An 18225-nucleotide genomic window follows, 5' to 3' on the forward strand; every position below is an offset into this window, starting at 1 on the left:
TACTTGATGCGGAAATAATGTCTTGGAGTCTAAAATGCTGTAGCCCACAGTAGGCTGTTGTGATTTCAGATTCATGCTATAGATAGGAAATACCAGACTGCTATTTAAAAATATCAGAAAGGCTTTTTTTCTTTTTCTCTCTGTTTCTCTTTCTTTTTTTTTTTCTTTCTTTTTCTTTTTTTCTTTTCTTTTTTTTTTTTAAGCTTAAGTTGAGGGAGCTGACTGGGTGAGCTTGTGAGCTTGTTGGTGAAATTGTTTGCCGATTAGACTCATCTTTGCTTTAGAACATTTTTTTGTCCGCAGATTTTGGCCCTTAGCAATGGCTCTTAGGTACTCTGCTCTTTAGAGTAGCTGCTGGCTACTGAGGTGGTGGCCTTTGAGGGTCTAGCAGAGTCAGAGCTGCAAGCATGCTTAAACTAATAAATCAGTCCATAAAACTATGACTCTTGTCCATGTGGAAAGGGACAACAGGAAGTTGCCAGGATGCTTTTCCCTGCTTGATAACTCATCATTGGAAATTATTCTGCTCCTTCCTCCCCTGCCACCCTTTTATAGGAAAGTTGAATTTTTACAAATGGAAAATGAAGAGGAAAGGAAAAATGGAGAAAGGTGGATGGGCTTGTCTGTGCAAAACTTACAGGTCTCTGTTTGTACAGAGTTAAAGAAACACTTTTTTTCCTGTAGTTTGTGTTGTCTTCTAGCCGCTAATTATATGGGTTTTCTGAATTTCCTTCCAAGACTGAGATGGCAAAACCAAGAATAGTATGCATGAATACTGTTTGGCTTTGTAAATAGTTCAGGATATAGCAAGGGCGACAGAGAAGTCATCTTTTAATAATGTTTGCAGAATTGAGCCCTGTGGTCAGTGCTGATGTGACATGGCACATGGTGATAGATCACCCAGCAAAGCTGAGGAGGAGAAAGGTTTGCACAACCCAAAGCTACTGGGAGTGTGTGAATTGCTGGAGCTTCTCTTTTTTCTATAAGGCTAGGTAAGGTAACAGTGAACGCTATGTTATTATCAGATGCAACCCCTAGCATTAAGGCAGATCCGAAGTTATTTTACAGGCCCTTCTGTTGGCTTGCTAACCTTAGTGTGGTAAGCTGGGTTGCCTTTCAACAGGCAGGTTGCTGGGAGGCAGAGACTCAACTGATAATCCCTAATGAAAAGTCCTTCATGACTTTCGGAATTTCTAGGCTGCCGGACTGAGCTAACTGGGTGGAGTTTTCCCTTTAAATAGCTGTGCTCAAGAGATTGTTGCTGCTGTTGTGATGACATTTGGGTGTTGCTAAGGCTTTAGGAAGTTAGCGCTGACATATCTGTATTGGTGGTCTGCTCTGCATGCACTGAAGAAAAATGGATCATAAGCTCTCGCTGCCAGAATTTTAGTCTCTTCAAAGGATGTGGGTGTGGGTCAGAGATTTCCAGGTGGCAGAGAACAAAATTTTTGGCCAGAAAGTGGGGTATTTTTTCCCCCCTCCCCTCTCTTTTTATTTTTTGTGTGTGTCCTCACTGCTGTTTCCAAGGTGGGAGGGATATGAAAGGGTGGGAGGGGTAGCACTGCAGTGTTTACCCGCTTGTGTGCGTGCACGTGTCCTTGGGCTGCCCAGGGCTGGTCCTCAGGCTGACCTTGAAACTTGCAAGTTAAAGAAAGTCATGTAACTGAGAACAGTGCAGGCTTCTAGGAGTGTTGATGTGAGTGGGTAGATCTGGGAGAGGAAAATGCAACTCACGGACTTTCATCAATTCTCTTTCTATGTGAATACACAAGTAGCTGTTTGCAGTGATTTCCTCTATGTAAGAGCGCAACAGTGCTGTGGCTCTGACTTGCATGGCCTTGTGCTTTAAGCGATTTGCTGGATTTTATATTTTGTAGTGCTTTGTCGAGCTCGCTAAGCAACTTTAGGCAAATCACTTACCTTTTCTGTTTGAAGTTTCATCACTAGTTAAATAAGGGTAACTCTTATCATGCAGCAGGGGGAGGGGCAAGTTGTGAGGCCCACTTCACATTTGTAAAACACTTTTGATACCCTTGGAGAGAGACCACTGTGTGAGAGTCTGACATGATTAACAATTGGTTCTCAACGAAAGCTTCCAGAGTGCAGCATACCTGGAGTGATGCAGTTTGAGAAGGCTGCAAAGATGCACAAAATGTTGTCAGCACTTTTTAGATTGCATTTGACAATAGTCTGCTGCTAAAGTAGTATGTTCCATCCTGTATGCAAATTGAACTTTGTCAAATTGTGTTACCACAAGATATCTATATTTGATACTATATTTCTTTCTCACAGATTCTGCCTGGCTTGTTCATTGGCAACTTTAAAGGTAAGATTAGTTTTATCGTTATCTCTAGGGTTACTTAACAGGGGTCTAAAGGTATTGTTTCACAGGCCTACAGAATTTTCTAACATCTGTGCAGCTTCTTTAACCCCATCTTGCTTGATTTCTGGATTCATCTGGTACCACTTAAAGAAGAACTTGCTCTTTCATCTGTGTGCTGTGCTGCGCTGCAAGAACTTTAAGAAAAGAAAAATGAACACCATCTCCTCTGAGCGTGCTTCAGCTAGAATTCCTAAACACTGGCCTCTTTTAAATGAATCCTGTGCTTAGCAGACAAGCATGTGAGCTAGGCAGATTCTTCATAAGGCTTATTTCAAGCCCTCCTTATAAGTAAAGGCTTAGTATGCCTCCCGCTCATTGCTTTCATTATTCTGGTTATTTATAACAACTGCTAAGGGGTTCTGTTATCAGTGCTTGTGAGACTGATAGGTCTGCAGATTGCTTTCTGACCACCGATACTTACACTATCCATGCTGCAGATGTAAGACGCTCATCTCTCTGGATTTTTTTCCGTTTTGCATGAGGTTTACTTTTTTGTTTAAAGAATGACAGAACCATATTTAGAAAAAATAGATGACTTTATATAGACATCCAAATAAATGACCTGTTCTCAAAACACTGTTAGCAGCAATTCCCACTATGCCTACTCAGAAGGAGGTGGATCATGCCTGCATAGTCATTTTGATACACATAGACCCGGTATTTACTGTGCCTGGGTGCGATAGTGAGGCAGGACTCATAGGGGCGACTGCAATATCATGCCCTTCCATATGCCTGGTCTGTTATGACTGGACAAGGTCGATCAGTGCAGACTCTTGGACTGGGCCTATTTTTTATTTTGATTTATTTATTTAATCAAGTAAAGTGGGAGAGGGGAAGGGTGGGAGGGTGTTTGATGGTAGATGCCTTCAAGTTTCAGACTGCCAGGTGGAGTGGGCAGGAAGGACCCAGGGAACATGGCTCTGAATCTGTCCCTCTTGCTGTGGCAGCCCTGCCAGTCAGCCTTTGATAGTCCGCCCAAGGGAGTGAAACTCAGCTGGAGCATCTGTTTCTTGGTGCGGTTCTGTTTTCAGCTAATGAACAATTTGACCGGCTGAGGGGAGTTGGCCAAGGTTGCAGAGTGAGTCAGCATCTCTGCCAGTCCCAGTGCCTGCGACCCTCTTGCTTGGGCTGCTCTGGCCATTCAGCTGTGTGCATTGCAAATGGTCCATAAATGGTGTGTCAGGTCACTTCTACGCCCAAAGTGGTGGTGTGTTCATGAAGGTGGGGTGAACAGGCGGTATTTTTGGAAGTCTGGCTGAAAGTAAGCAGAAGCTGAAATGCTTCAGCTACCTCCTTAAAAGAGAGAGAGAGGATGGGTTAGTTTTGATATAAATGTCTGTGTTATCGAGTCTGTTCTTACATTAATAAAAAACAAACGAACGAAGTGTTCATTTATTTATTGCGATGACCTTTGCTTGCATTGCATTTAATCATTATGCTCTACCGTTGTGAGTATCTGTCATTATATCTCAAATTATTGACTATATCTGGGGAGGAAGAAAGATTGCTGTTGTAGCACTTCACTAATATAAAAGCATTTTTAAATAATTTTGGCTTTTTCTGCCCCCCACTCCCCTAACAACAATTGTAATCAGTTGTCTGTGCAGTGAAGTCATTCCATTTTGGAACAGACTGTTGGTTTATCACTAGTGTCTTTTTCTGGAGGAATTTGATTACCATGTTCTTGAGGCTTCTGATTTGTGGCACTCTTTCAAAAAGTGACTAATGAATTTTGAGTTTTCCATAAAGGGGATCATTGCTGAGAAATAGACAGTAGCATTTGCAATTGGGCTTGGTTAGAGTATCCCAATTTGGGTAGCTCAAATGTCTAGCTACTTTTAAAGTCACGAGTTTAGAAAATTAATTTCTGTAATGCACCCTTGTTGAGCAGTCTGGCTATTTCTTCTTGTGACTGATAGTTATAATTGAATAGAGTTGCATCTGGTCAGTAAGAGGAATAACACTGAATCCCTGACATTACACATCTCTCCCAGAGACATACTGAGGCATCCATTCACCCTCACCCTCTGTGTGTCTGTGCAGCTGCCAGAGAGGAGAGAGCTGCCTCCAGGAGTGGAGTCAGAAGAGAATCTCTCTGCAGTGCTCTGATCTGCCCTCTGGAGGATAGTCTCTCCTCCTTTTTCCATCGATTGTATAGGGGGCCCAGGCAGGCAATTTTTCCATAGCTAGGTTATCTAAATACCATTCTTTGCACACTCATCTGTCCTCATTGTATGGGAAACCCCTGGGGAAAGAGGCATGTGTGTTTCAGAGTGATGCCCTCTTCCTTCTAGATGAAAGCAGGATGTTAAACGATGTTAAATACTGTAATCCTGGAGGGGCAATGCCTGGAGGAGACATTCAACAGCTGATTGTGGCATTATTATCCAATATTCAGTCATGTTTTTATTCTACATATAGGGCTTCTGAGTGTCTGTTTAGGCTTAATTAACAGACAATTTGTGGGAGAAGACATGCAAACTTCTCGTAATTTAATTCATAGGTAAACTGAGGCACAAAAACTGTTGCAGAGCAAATCTGTGGCAGAGATGGGAGTTGGTTTATTGGATGCTGCACAAGCCCATTTGTAAGTACGATGCTACCTATCAGTGGCACATTAAAACTGTGTTGTGTTCCTGAGGTGAGTCTGAGATTGCACAGCTAGAGGGCAGAAAAATTCAAGAAGAACCACTGCTGTCCATACAAAATACCAAGAGTGAGTTTAGTTTGAGAACCCAGAAGGAAACGGATCTCTCAGGCTTCCGCAGCAAAAGTTCCTGAGGAGCTATTTCTTGGGAATAGGGGGGGATGGTGGGAGCAGCACTAGGCTAGAAAAATGAGGGGAGGGAAAGAGAGACGCCTACCCAGGCTCTTTTTCCCTGTTTCAGTCCAGGGTGATTTTGGTTTCTTGCAGTTGTTCCTTTCAGATGAAATTCAGTCCTGCAACCCCCTCAGAAGACAGAATTTTTTTGTGGGATTGCGTGCCTGTGTGCATCTCTTCTGCACTGGAAACCTGATGTCCCTTGAAAGGCATCTGTGCTCATGATAAAAATAAGTGCTTTGTTCCCTAACAGACTGATGTGGCAAGGCACTTTTTTGCCTCTTTCTCTGCATGAATAGAAAAAAATATTTCTTCTGATATGAGGTTTTGAGTGAGTGGTTGGTTGGTTCCAAAGAGAAAGTTTCACAGCAGTCAGTGCTGGAGACCCAAGAGTGTTCCTACCTTGTTTATTGAAGAGCTTGTGTCCTTCCTTGCTGCAGTTGTATTTGGAAGATTCAGGTTTTTCCAATGGAATATTTGGGGGCTTTTTGATTTGAAGGGGAAAGCCACAATATGAGGTTTAATTCCCCCAAAGAGTCCAGTGGTGTTGTGGATGAGCTGGAGAGTCTTGGGAAAGTTTCTGCTCTTCCTGTTACTGAGTATAAAAAGATAGTGTCCACCAAGTGATTCTGCTGTGTTTCTAGATCCGTTTAATTCCTCTTATTAGCTTCTTTGTTCTTTTAGGAAGAGTTCCCTTTTCTAAGGTTATGTTTTAGGTATTGAAAACAGGAGAGGATGAAGAGACTATTTCCTTTTTCAGGTTCATCTTTTAGGTACTCTCATCAAAAAGAGCACTGGACCCTTCTCCCCAGCTTTCTCACTCCCTGAAAAGGTCCTTCTGAGAGGCTGGGACAAAATATTTATGAGAATGTAATGTGAAGTGGGGACAGGAGAGGTGGAGTTTTTGTTCAGATACTTGGGGTGTGTGTGTGTGTTTGTGTGTGTGTGTGTGTTCCTGCGCATGTGGAACCGCTGAGCTCTGTGGATGGAACACAGCTTTCCAGCTGGGAAGCTGTTCTCAGTGATAGCTCTTAGTGCTTTGCACCACTGAAGATGAGGTTCTCCTTTCAATGTCTATCTCTAGAAGTCTCCAGAGCAGAAAATAAAGTGTAGAAGAAAAGACATTCTATTTAAAAATGTAGTGGTGATGAAACTGTCCGTAATCTCTATATTCTGCAGGCTGAAACTTAACGCTGTTGTACTTCCTAGGCTAACTTGTTTTCTCTAAGCAGTTTTTTATCTCTTTTACATATATAACCTAAAATTTAATACCGAAAACCTAATACTTATTGGCTTACCATGTTATAAGAGTGTGCCTGCTTTTTCCACTAACAACAAAGTCAAAATGGTGTGTTTGAAGGAGGAAGAAGGAAGGATGTCTTTAGTTTGAGATAGCTAGCTAATGTGAGAAAAGGTGATGGAAATGGACAAACGGATTTCATTTATATTTTGTGGAGATTTTTCATCTTGTAAGCTCACAGGTGAGTTGCAGTTAAATGTTGCGGGTACGGACCCATATCACTGTAATGTGTTTTTCCTTTCCTGGCAGGGTGGTTTAGTATTTTGCTGTTATCGGTAGAGGTATCTACTGATACCAAAGGCCATACCTACAGCCTTCCTATTTCAAGAAGGGAGAAATCTTTATTTATCACCTTGTATCTCTATGGAATTGGAAAAGATAATAGAGGATGACTATATGTAAATATGGGACTTCATCACTGTAGTATTAGGGTCCTGTGATCATTAATGTGTCTTATCAGGAGAACAGTACCCTTGGAGAGGTATTGTCTCCCTTTGACATGTGGGGGGTTGAAGTACAAAATATTAAGTGATTTACTTCCCTGATCACACAGGAAGACTTCAGAGCTACAGGGAAGTGAGTTCAGGTTCCACCAGTCCCATTTCAATGACTCCACTTTTATGATTAAGGATCTGTAGCTCTCAGCATATGAGTGGAGATTAGAGCTAGCAGTAGTAGGATGAAATTAAGTGAGAAAAGAAAAGCTAAACACGAGCATGTGGAGATTACAGCTAGCAGTAGTAGGATGAAATTAAGTGAGAAAAGAAAAGCTAAACATGAGCATGTGGAGATTACAGCTAGCAGTAGTAGGATGAAATTAAGTGAGAAAAGAAAAGCTAAACACGAGCATGTGAGGGAAGGAGGAAGACTTCCCTTGTGTGAATTGCATCCTGTCGTTTGAGGAGAAAGTTTCCTGAAGGCTATACTCAAAAGTCACCATCAGCTGGGAAGTTTTTCACTGCATGAAACAAAATATTAGGTAACCTACTGTGAAGAATAATCCGATGTGTGAGGGACTCTTATGGATGCACTAGATGGACTCTATTTCTTTAAATTCTGAGTTGGGATGTTTCATGCTGTGATTTTGAAATGTGAGCCTGTATGTGCCTGTGCAGCACTGTGCTACAGTAAATTCAGAATTACTGTGTTAATGGTGACTTTTCTGGTTTTTGGTGGTCCTCTGCATAATGCCTTAAATTTTTTGAAAAGTTATCGTACAAGACTGTGAGTGACAAGAAGTCTCATTTGTGCTACTATTGAAATCAGCTTTGTCTGTGCTATCTGCAGTGACTTATGGTGGGGACTAGGGGGAATGTGGGGAATTTCCCCCTTTTAAACTATTTAAGGTTTAGATCCAGATAATACAGTCACTGGCTGGGAAGTTTTCTCCTCTATATTCTGTGATTTGAGTGATTGTTTCCTAAATACATTAGGACCTGCTGGTTATCCTGGGATGTAGCCCTAGGATAGCCATTCCCTGCCTGTATCTGAAATCTCACTGTCTTATTGTACAGTTTTGATTTGTTGAAGTTCATGTAGCCTGAGTGTCTTTAGTTAACTGAAAAATTAAAATCTTTCAGTCCATTTGATCCAGACTGGTGGGCCTAATGGACACAGTACAACTCAAAGCAGTTAACTTCTAATTTGGGTTGTATCTGCTTAAGGCTGTTTGCCTTGTGTGGCAAGCTGCTCCTTATCATTTGGTCCATACATATAGTCAGAGGTTGAAGTCTGGTTGTGCTATGTATGCATTAACACTGTGAATTCCAGCCAGCAGGCTCTGAAATCTGCCCCTAGCTTTTGGAGAACAGGAAGCACTGATAGCATATTTAGGATGTTTTCTGGGGCTTCCAAATCCTTGCCTGCTTAGGTGCTGTCTGAGAAATCAAGATTGTCATCTACACCATTAATAAACCTGGAGGTTTGGTGGATTAAAGGAACTCTCCCAGCAAATGTCAGCATTTCTTCTTTGAAATGCTCACTCTGAAATTCTTAGGAAATTGAAATTGTTCTGTGAAGCTAGAATTTAATTCTGTTTCAGATGGACTATGCACTAGTCATGCAAGCTTGACCTGCATGTGAAATCCATGCAGTTTTGACTCTTCTCTTCATTTTGTTAGCCTTAGAGAAGCCTTTTAATTGGATTAGGTTTAAGTTTTATTGCTTAATATTGTGCTCATGTGGATCTCGTCTATGGGACAATTAAATGTCCAATTCCTCTTTATGAGATAAAAGAGGCATTGAAAATTTATAGTGGAGTGGAATAAGATGAAGCAAGAGATACTGACGGAACTGTTGCAGGTACATAAAGAATGTACAGGTGATGCTATTGTTATTTTTGTACCTAGAGAGAGCCGGTTTGAAACCTTTGTGGTCAGTACTCTTTTTTTTTGTGTGCAACCAGGCTAGTGTGAACAGATCATATGGGCTGATTTGGAAGGCAGGTGTTCACATCACAAAACCACTGCTGTAATTGCCATGATGTGTTGTGCCATTCTCAAGTGAAAAGGTCAGAAGTAAATGGACACAAACTAGCTTTTACCTGTATTAGTGGTTCTTGGAGGTCATTTTCAGGTAATGGCCAATGCTAATGGCTAAGGATGGGGAGAGTTGCTCAGTGACTGCAGATAATCTATTTTACCTTCTTTCTCATAGAAACAAAACCACATTTTCACATTATCTAGCATAAAATTTTCAGTCACCTCAATTTGCTTTCCAGTTTTGAATGTTTGAAAGCCCTCGGTTAAAGGTTAGGAGCCACCTTTTTACAACTGCACTTCCTTTCTGCAGCTTTTTTTTTATATATATACATTTGATATCTTTATCCTTCCAGTCTCTCTCTTCAGACTTAAAACTGTGCTATGCATTGGCTAAATGCACCTCTTTGCCTGCTAGTCCATAAGAAATAAGTATCCAGTTCTGGTGCTGGTTGACCCAGTTGGTTCTTAATTCAAGTGGTGTGGTTGGCTTCACCCCTTAGACTTGGATATCACAAGGTGAATTCCCCAAGTGAGAATACATTTCCTGAAAGGGGATTTGTGGGTACAGAGGAGGTAGGCTCTTTCTTGTACAGCTCTGACTGCTTCTTCAGATGGCCATCACCTGCACACAGAAATACACACAGACTTGTATTTCAGATGCAAAATACATGAAACTTTTGACTTAAGAAAACATTCCTTAGTCACTTAAGCTGGTTCTTTATATAGTATATCATTTGTTTTGGAGTTAGAAATGTTTCTTTCCCCTTCCCCCTGTGATGATGGTGTTCTAGAACAGCTGCATTCAGGGTCTTGCTTTGCTTTATGAAGAAATGTACCAATAATAGTGATTTTCAACATACACAAGGGAAAGGGTAGTGGGCTATTTCAAGAGATTTAAAAAATTTCTCTTCCTTTTTTCCGTTTATCACAGATGCCCGAGATGTAGAGCAATTGAGTAAGAATAACATTACGCACATTCTTTCAATCCATGACAGTGCCCGCCCTATGCTTGAGGTAAGAGGGATGGGGGGACTCCATGGAAAACCCTCATTTTGCAGTTGACTGTTCCAGTCATCCTGGTGTTAATTTCACATTCTGTACAGTTGGAGTTTTGAAACTGATTTTCTTTTGGAAATGTTTGACAGCAGTAGTTTTGGGATTCAGGCACAGATTTCATTCTTGCTGCTGTTACAACAACAAAGAAATCTAGCTGACAGAGGAAGAGACAATTGCAGTGTCAATCAATATAACACAATAATGAGACTGTGTTGTTAATTTAATAGTAAAGGTAAGTTTCTGTGTGAAATTAAAGCATCACATAAATAATATTCCTTCTCCCTCTTCCCACTACCAACACTCCTTCATACCAGGCTCCTTTCTTGAATCTGTACAGCAGGTTGTTGTGCAAAATGTCTGCAATCCCTTTCCATGTAAAATAGCATTACTGAGGCTTGGGGTGAGGGAGGAACCAGTGCTCCCTGACATACTACATCTAGTAGAGCACAGCATCTTCAGGTCTCAGGCACTTGACTATGAAGTATTATTATTTCACAGAAGGGAAACTGACCTGAAGAGTTGAAATGACTTGACTTGCTGCGTCATTTTGAGCAGTGAAAGAGCTGAGACTAAACTGAAGGTCTTCTGCGTTTCACTGCTGTGCTTTCCTCTCTATGTTGCTTTACCTTTGGAGGAGGGCAGTGTGGCTGGGCTATGCTATACCTTAAAATCTTGCTCTTTTGATGCATATTGGGAACTACTTGTCCCCCTGAAAGTTTATTTCTCCCTTCCCTGCATTCTGCTTTTCACCAAATATGGCAAAGTAGTGGGTAAGGCAATTGCTGGTGCAGCTCCTCAGAACCTGCTGGGAATATCTGCTTTTCACTCTCTTCACATGCAAAGTCTCCAGTGAATTCAGTCCTTAAACTGCAAAATTTCTACTTGCCCCCAAGCAAGTCAGTTGGTAGGCTGAACAAAAGGTCTCCTTAACATGTCACAGTCAAAACCAAAAATCAAGTCAACAGTGAACTCAAGGTCGACTTTGAACTTAGAAGTGTGAAGAAGAGCTTAGGCTGTTGACTTTATTCTAGTGTCCACTTGACTTATGCCTGATGTTTGTTAATTCTGAAACATACTGAATTTCAAGACTGCTCTTAGTTGAAGCAATATACGGTTGCATTGACTAAGGGAGATACAATCTGGATGCCTTCTGCATGTGTTTCCTCTAGGGAGTTGTTCTCTAAAGTAAATAGAAGCTTGCTTTATTTTATTATTATGATTAGAAAGGAAAGAAGACTAGTTATGGCATAGTTCAGCTGCAGCCCCAGGTCAGAGTTTCTTCTGGTAGTGGTGGTAGTTTTGGCAGCCCACACACCACCCCCTCGCTTGTGGTGGTGCATCTGTTTGTGGGGTTGCATGGTGAACAGAGCTGGTCTGGGTTAAATATAACTAAGTTGCTATTTCTTCCTCTAGCCACTCCCTGCAAAAAGCATAAAGGATTATATTTACCTGGATCAGTTTCCCAGTCTGGTTTACCATGCAGTCTCTCAGAAATTACTGTGGCATGGGAACAGTAGTGGCTGGTGTGAGCACACACATTTATGCGAACATTGATCACCTCTAAAAAGCTGTTTTCTTGAACTGTAGTAGTTGTGTTTGTCTTTTGATAACAATATTTTATCTTAAGTATTTCCTAGTTAACCTACAGGAAATGTTGCAAATATTTCATTAAACAAAGCTGTTTCTATAAGACATGAAAGGTAAACATTTTTAGGTTCAGAATCTCAACAGTTTAAGTAATACATTGTTGAAGTGAATTTGGCATTTTTGACTGTCTGTGGAACAAAGGCATATGGTCGTCAAAGAGGTGACAAATTACCCACATCTTCCTTGTCAGAATTTGAAGTTTCAATATTGATTCTTTGTTCTGATGCAATAATACTTCTGATGTAGCACTTCATTACATCTGATAGCATTGGGCAGAAAATGAGACTGACCAATTTGATTTCCTTGTCCATATTGCATAGGAACAATACTCAAGAAATGAAAGCAAATTTCAGTATATGTGGTGAACACCAGCTTGCTACAGGCTGTAAAAAATACCTTCCATTTTACTGCCTGTGTGGTACTATATGAACTGTTTTTACCTGATTGTGTTTAAAATATTCACAGTACCTTTTAAAAAATTAAAGAATGTGTTTTCATTGGAATTTGATTTCAGAAGTTGATCATAATGATCATTTACAAGTCCTCATGGACTTGTGATTTATTGGTTGCTCATAAGCAAAGGTTGGGCTTGGGAAGCTATTGCTAACTTTCAAGCTGAATATAAGACTTTATACCTTTAGACGTTGGCAGTCTTCATTAAGTACAAGGCATAGAATTGTTTTGTAAGACTTCAAGTGATTTAGACTGGAAGGAATTTGCCAAAATCTGGACTAACTATCTTGCAAAATTGCCACTTAGTTCTTTTTGTATAAATGGTTTCTGGGAAACGTGTCCTTAAGTAGAAGCAAGCGTCAAAGTAATTTATATACAAAAAGAATCCTCATGCTGTCATTCCAGTTAAGTACTCCTCTGCTATACATGGATCTTTAAACTACAAAATGCTTACCTAAATGGTTAAGATACTGGAGATAACTCCATCAGAGGAACTGTAGGTAACTGGTGGTGTGTCCAAGAAAAAGAACTGCATGCAGTATGGAACAAGACTGATTATTTCAGAGGCACAGAAGCCATCCCCTGAGTAAAGTGGTGTCCAACAGCATTGTCGCACAGGCATGGAGGTAATAGCCCTGGTGAATCAAGTTGGCTCCTCCAGCGCACTCTGGACAGCTGCCCATGGAACAGTCACAGATGTTTTTATAAATCCACACAAAAGCCACATACAGGAGAGAATAATGAGGTGTCTTGCCATCTGCTTTCTAATCTGTCTCAGCTAGTTCGGATCTTAAAATCTCTGCTTAGAATGTGAGAAACAGTGAAGGGTAGATGGGAAAACAGATATCTGAGAGTGTGCTTTAAATAATTATATAACCGGCAGTGACCTGTTGGATCTCTTGGTAAAACTGTCTTTAAAACCATAATGAACAGCTATTGGGATTGGAGGCCAAAAGTTAGGTCTGACTATTGTGGTATCCTGATATCCTAACCAAGTTGGTGCAGTCGGCAGAGCCAGTCAGGTGCAGTCAGTCAGAACCCACAGACAATGTGGAAGTGCTTACCTAATCCTGAGCAATTTTTCCCCCTGCCTATTGCTTCAAAGAAAAAACGGCTAGGCCAATTAGAGCTTTTGCTTTGATTGCCCCTTCAGCTATTACTCTTAGGGTATCTCACAAAAGCTGGGAAAAAGCCTTTAGAGACATTCCTGACAAGCCCAATGTTCTCTACCTGGCAGAACTTTTCAACAAATGTCAGAGGATACAAAATACAAGAAACCCACCTTGCTGCTGTTCTGCAACACACAGGGAAAATAATACCACATCAGCCTTTATCTGTATTTAGTTATTCTGCACCATTAAATCTGAATCTACGAAAGTTTGTGCCACTTGATCTGAGTGAAGGAGATAAAGGTAAATCTTGTTTACAAGGTGTCTGATTAAAGGTCCATTGAAGTTAAGGCTGTTTCTCTGTGGACTTTCCTGGCACTTGACCCTGTCCCAGGGGATGGTACTTGGAGATGGATGTGAGCCCAGACCAAATAGGATTTTGATATGGATTGTGCAGCCACTTAAACACAGGTACATCCCTTCCATGGTAGCATGTGCTGTGCTGGACAGCAGTGTGCAGCAGCTGAGCTTTCAGCATCCTTAATTCTTACTGTGATCTGCGTGCCCCCCGCTGCTAACCTCTGTTTTTGTGTGGGGAGTTTATTCAAGTAAGGCTGCATGATAGTGGTCTCTGGGCTTTGTATTCTACAGTCAGAACTTTTGGTCCTTAGTCTATCTGAGGCTCTTCAATTGAGATGCCAGTTGTGATGACTGTTTGTGTGTATTGTAGACACCTGTCCATCAAGAAATGGACTGAAACTACCAGCTTGGTTCGCACGAGCCACCACACATTTGTCAGTTGCTAGTAATTTTGTTGCTCTTGACCCGCACCAGAGGTTTAACCTAATAAACATATGAATTTTACCAGCCCTCTGTGGCTATGCAGTCCCTTGACATTTATTTATAACATTGTCAGACTGACAACCAGAGCATCACAGGAAGCTCTGTATGCTGTGCTCATATTGGAGACACCATTACAATCGCAGTGATCTGGGTCTTAAATCAGCAAGAGTTTACCTGGGCCTTCCTGTGCTGTCACAAGAGTTTTCCCTTGTTCACTCTGTTTGCAACAAATTGCATTAAGAGTAGGTTTTTGCGTGTATGCCGCTCCTATATGCATGTGAAGTTTTTTTCTGTGCTTTTTGTTGCTAGAGAATATTTTGGATGTGTTTTTTTTATGAGGAAAGGATATATCATAGTAGTTTCAATTAAAGTCATTCACATGAAGTGTAAGTAAGTGGGTTGTTTTGAAATCCCAATAAAACACATGTTTTTTTCGATTGGGGGAGGAGGGGATGTTGTCATCTTTCTCTCTGCCCAGCACCAAAGCTGTCTTAAGTTTTAGACATCTCCATTTCATGGATATAGCCAGTCTACTCTGCTTCCCTGTGCAAGCTTTGCTATACAAGCAAGTGATACTGATCTATGCAGGTGTTTCTGTTCCAAGTCCTGTGGTTTGCTGGATTTCTTCTTCAACAAAAAGGGTAACCTAAACGCACTGCACAGAATTGTGTGAATGTTCCACCAATGTCTTCTCATTGCTGAAAAAATAATTTGTGATGCCTATGAAGCATCCACCCTTCTTTTCCTCTAGCTGTCTTACGGTGTTCATTTTTTAGGTTATATGGCTGTTTTCTTCATTCTGCAGTTAACCAGAGCACCTGCAGAAGACAGTTATTCTTTTTTTCTTTAGTATTGTGATGCCCAGAACAGTGTTGTCTCAATCTGGTACATGCTCTCTCCAGAACAGTGGTTTCCCTCCCCCTTCATCTGAATTGATAACTACCCAGAGCTTTGATGAGGTAGGTGGATGGTGGCAGAGGTAGAGAAGAGCTCATTGCTAACTGAATTAAGCATCCTTTTTAAACTAATTTGTTAGCTTATGCAGCCAGAATAACTTAAATGAACTGTATCTTTGAAATTAAAAGAACCTCTAAGGCCAGGTCATCTTATAAAGAAGTTGGATTCCAAATTAGATTTTCCTTGCACATTTTAAAATTTCAATCAGAACAGAAGTATGGTTTCAAATACTCAGTCTCTAAGAAACTGACCTCACAGGAGAGGGAGGAGCAAAGTTAAAAATCTTTCTGAAGAAATCTTCTGAATCTTGAATCTTCTAGAACAATCTTTCATATTCCTTCAATAAAAAGCCAAATGCATTAATAGAAAAGAATACAACCAACAAAAAGATGAAGCAGTTGGAACAGAACCAGTAAGTAGGTGTGAAGAATAGAAGTTGTAGGAAAACAAGGATGTTACAGAGAAGCTGTACAACTTCTCTGTATCAGTTTTGTCTGCTGAATGCTGTGATATATCTATTTTACAAAGTATTAAGAATGACACAGTTACAGCTGGGGAAATCAATAGAGAAAGTGTTGAATCAAGTCAGTGAATTAAAAAAAAAAATCATGACTGGTTTGTAAATCCAGACCTTTGGAGGAAACTGGAGAGCTAAGTGGCTGAACATCTATCAAAAGCCAAGAAATGTTTCCAAATCAAATGGTCATAGCCTGCAGACCTACTATAGTTAATGCATTCATATCAGCCTCCATAAAGATCTGAATTCTCACTTTTTAAGCATGGCTGGATATTGCAAATCTAAGTTCAGTTTTAGCTGGACATGGTGGCCTTGCATGTAAAAGCGGTAAAAGGGTATAGAGGAACTGAACTGGCTGCACTGGCACAACACAAGTAATATTCCTCAGCACAGTTTTTGGATGGTATTTTTGATGCTGTTTTGTTTTTTTTAATTTAGAAATTACTACCTGTCTGCTGTTAACACTTAGGAACGCGATGAGGTTTACTGTTGAAGGGCTTTTACTGAAACTTTGAAGGGGAAACTTTTCAGTCCTCTAGTTCTCTCTCTCCATCACCAGTTTGTGGTAGCTTCTTTCTCTATCATGGTTGCACAGTCTGGATGGGTTCTGTTCTTTTTTTGGTGGTGGTGGTGGGGAGGCGGAAACCCTGTGTTCAAATGAAAGAAAAAGTTCTTATCCCCCCTAACTGATATAACTGGAAGTGCTGAAGGCTTTCTTAGTGCCTGCATCTTTGGTTCTGAAACCCAAAGGAATATTCCCCCACAGAAACCAACCCAGAAAGCATTTGCCTGGACTCAAAAGCATACCACTGCTTGACAAGACATAACTAAATAGAGAAATACTAGGAAACCAATCAGCCATGCTTTATTATTATTATTTTTTTTTTGGTGCACACCAGTTGTGGACAGATGATGCTCAGTAAGTGGGAACCTCCATTCAATCTGTTAAAACTGTTTCTATGCTGGATAGCATGCAGAAGCCTTGAGCTATGGGAGAACATTCATATAAACAAATTGTATCTTGACAACATGATGAGAAAAGTCATTGCTTTTGGGTATGTCTGGGCAGCATATTCTCTGCACAGGTTCTGCTGGCTTTTGTATCTAGGCCATATACGTATGGGAACTGTTAAAGATCAAAATGGCAAGGCAGCATTCAAATTCAGAGATGCAAATACCACATCACAAGGTCAATACTATCATACAAAGATCAGCTCTGCAAGCTGTTAATTCAGTCCAGGCATACTTGCGCTATATTCTTATATCACCAGTATCGGAAACTGTCAATTTTCAGCCGTTAGGCTACCATCAAGAGGACATGTACAAATGCCCCTTTTAATCAAAAACTTAACTTTCTTGTATGTTTCACTGCTTTTTCATGATAAGGGTTTCCCCTCATGAGATGTTTCAGAAGACTATGCTGAGCAAAACAGCTACCATTTTTCTTTCAGGTATAGCAATGCCAGAGGATTCTGTGTAGTAATGTCCTGTCTGGCTTTGGCTCTGCTGGTGAATTTGGGAGCTCTGACTAATTTTTCAAAAGTGACTTTGGTCCACTAAGAAGCCTCCAAGAGACTTCCACAAAGCAGCTTTTAAAGTGTGTCAGACTGGGCCTTCACTATGAGTTATTCTTAGCAGAAGCTGCTGTTAGGATACACTCAATTAGTTTGTTGTTCAGTTTGCTCAGCTAACACTCGTTGTTTTGAGAGAAGCACATTCCTTCAGCAGGGGATGGCCGGGAAGAGAGGACAAGGACCACCTGAGGCTTTCAATGGCAAGTTGCTTATATGAGGGATTTTTAAACCAGCAAAAGCCTGGGCTGGTGTTACTCATTGGTTGGCTGCTGCATTGACGAGAACAGGACAAACCCTCTGACCCATCCTGTGCACAGGAGATGATGTGGGATATTAATTTATGTTTGTAATGTGAACATATTGCAGAGGTGTAATGACTGTGCGCCAGTATTCCCTGAAAGAGAGAGGCAGCTTGGATATACTAGTTTATTGTAATACTCCAAGATCCTTTTTAGCATTAGCGACCAAGTGTGATAGGTACTGCTCAGATGTTAGATAAATTCACCCTGACATCCCTGGAGGGTTGGATACACCATCTAGTCAAGGCAGATTAACAAGGTCCTTCCTCTTAGTTGCAGTATGTAGGCCTGTGAATGCTCTTAGTGTGTCCTGAAGGAGATAAAACCCATTTTAATGTAAACTTATTAATGTTTTCTCACACCTTTCTTTCCCACCCCCCTAGATGAGCCAAATTAGAATTAGAATTCAAGGTTAGAATTAAAAGTAGTATATGCATCTTTTTGTGCAAGTAAAAAGCCTTAACTTTTAAACAGTTCCCTCATGTTACAATTTTAGAAAGTGGGATTTGGAGGAAAGATGGGGAAGAAAAGGTACAGGGCTTTAATAGGACGCTATTTGTTTGCATTTAGCACTTTTCAGCCTTGATGACATGGACTTTTCAAAAGTGTCATTGAGCCTACTTCTGAGGAATACCATGAACAAACTTCGCAAATGACATAGCTTTTACAAGACATTGTATTATTCAAGATAACAGATAACACAAACTAAATTAATGAATTTTATTACAGGAGCTTGCCACTTTCAATGGTTCACATTCTTCATGCAATTTCAATTTCATTCATTTA

The 18225-nt window shown here is 40.7% G+C and overlaps 1 protein-coding gene across 1 annotated transcript in view; it reads left to right on the forward strand.

The window, feature by feature from the left end:
* The window catches only part of DUSP22 (dual specificity phosphatase 22), a 42608-nt gene that overhangs the window by 4481 nt on the left and 19902 nt on the right, over positions 1-18225 (forward strand). The window contains exons 2-3 of the mRNA XM_026114897.2: positions 2293-2326; positions 9916-9998. Coding sequence (XP_025970682.1) covers positions 2293-2326; positions 9916-9998 — 117 coding nt within the window. The remainder of the gene's footprint in view (positions 1-2292; positions 2327-9915; positions 9999-18225) is intronic.

Source organism: Dromaius novaehollandiae, chromosome 2, assembly GCF_036370855.1.
Source record: "Dromaius novaehollandiae isolate bDroNov1 chromosome 2, bDroNov1.hap1, whole genome shotgun sequence".
NCBI classification, from domain to species: Eukaryota; Metazoa; Chordata; class Aves; order Casuariiformes; family Dromaiidae; genus Dromaius; species Dromaius novaehollandiae.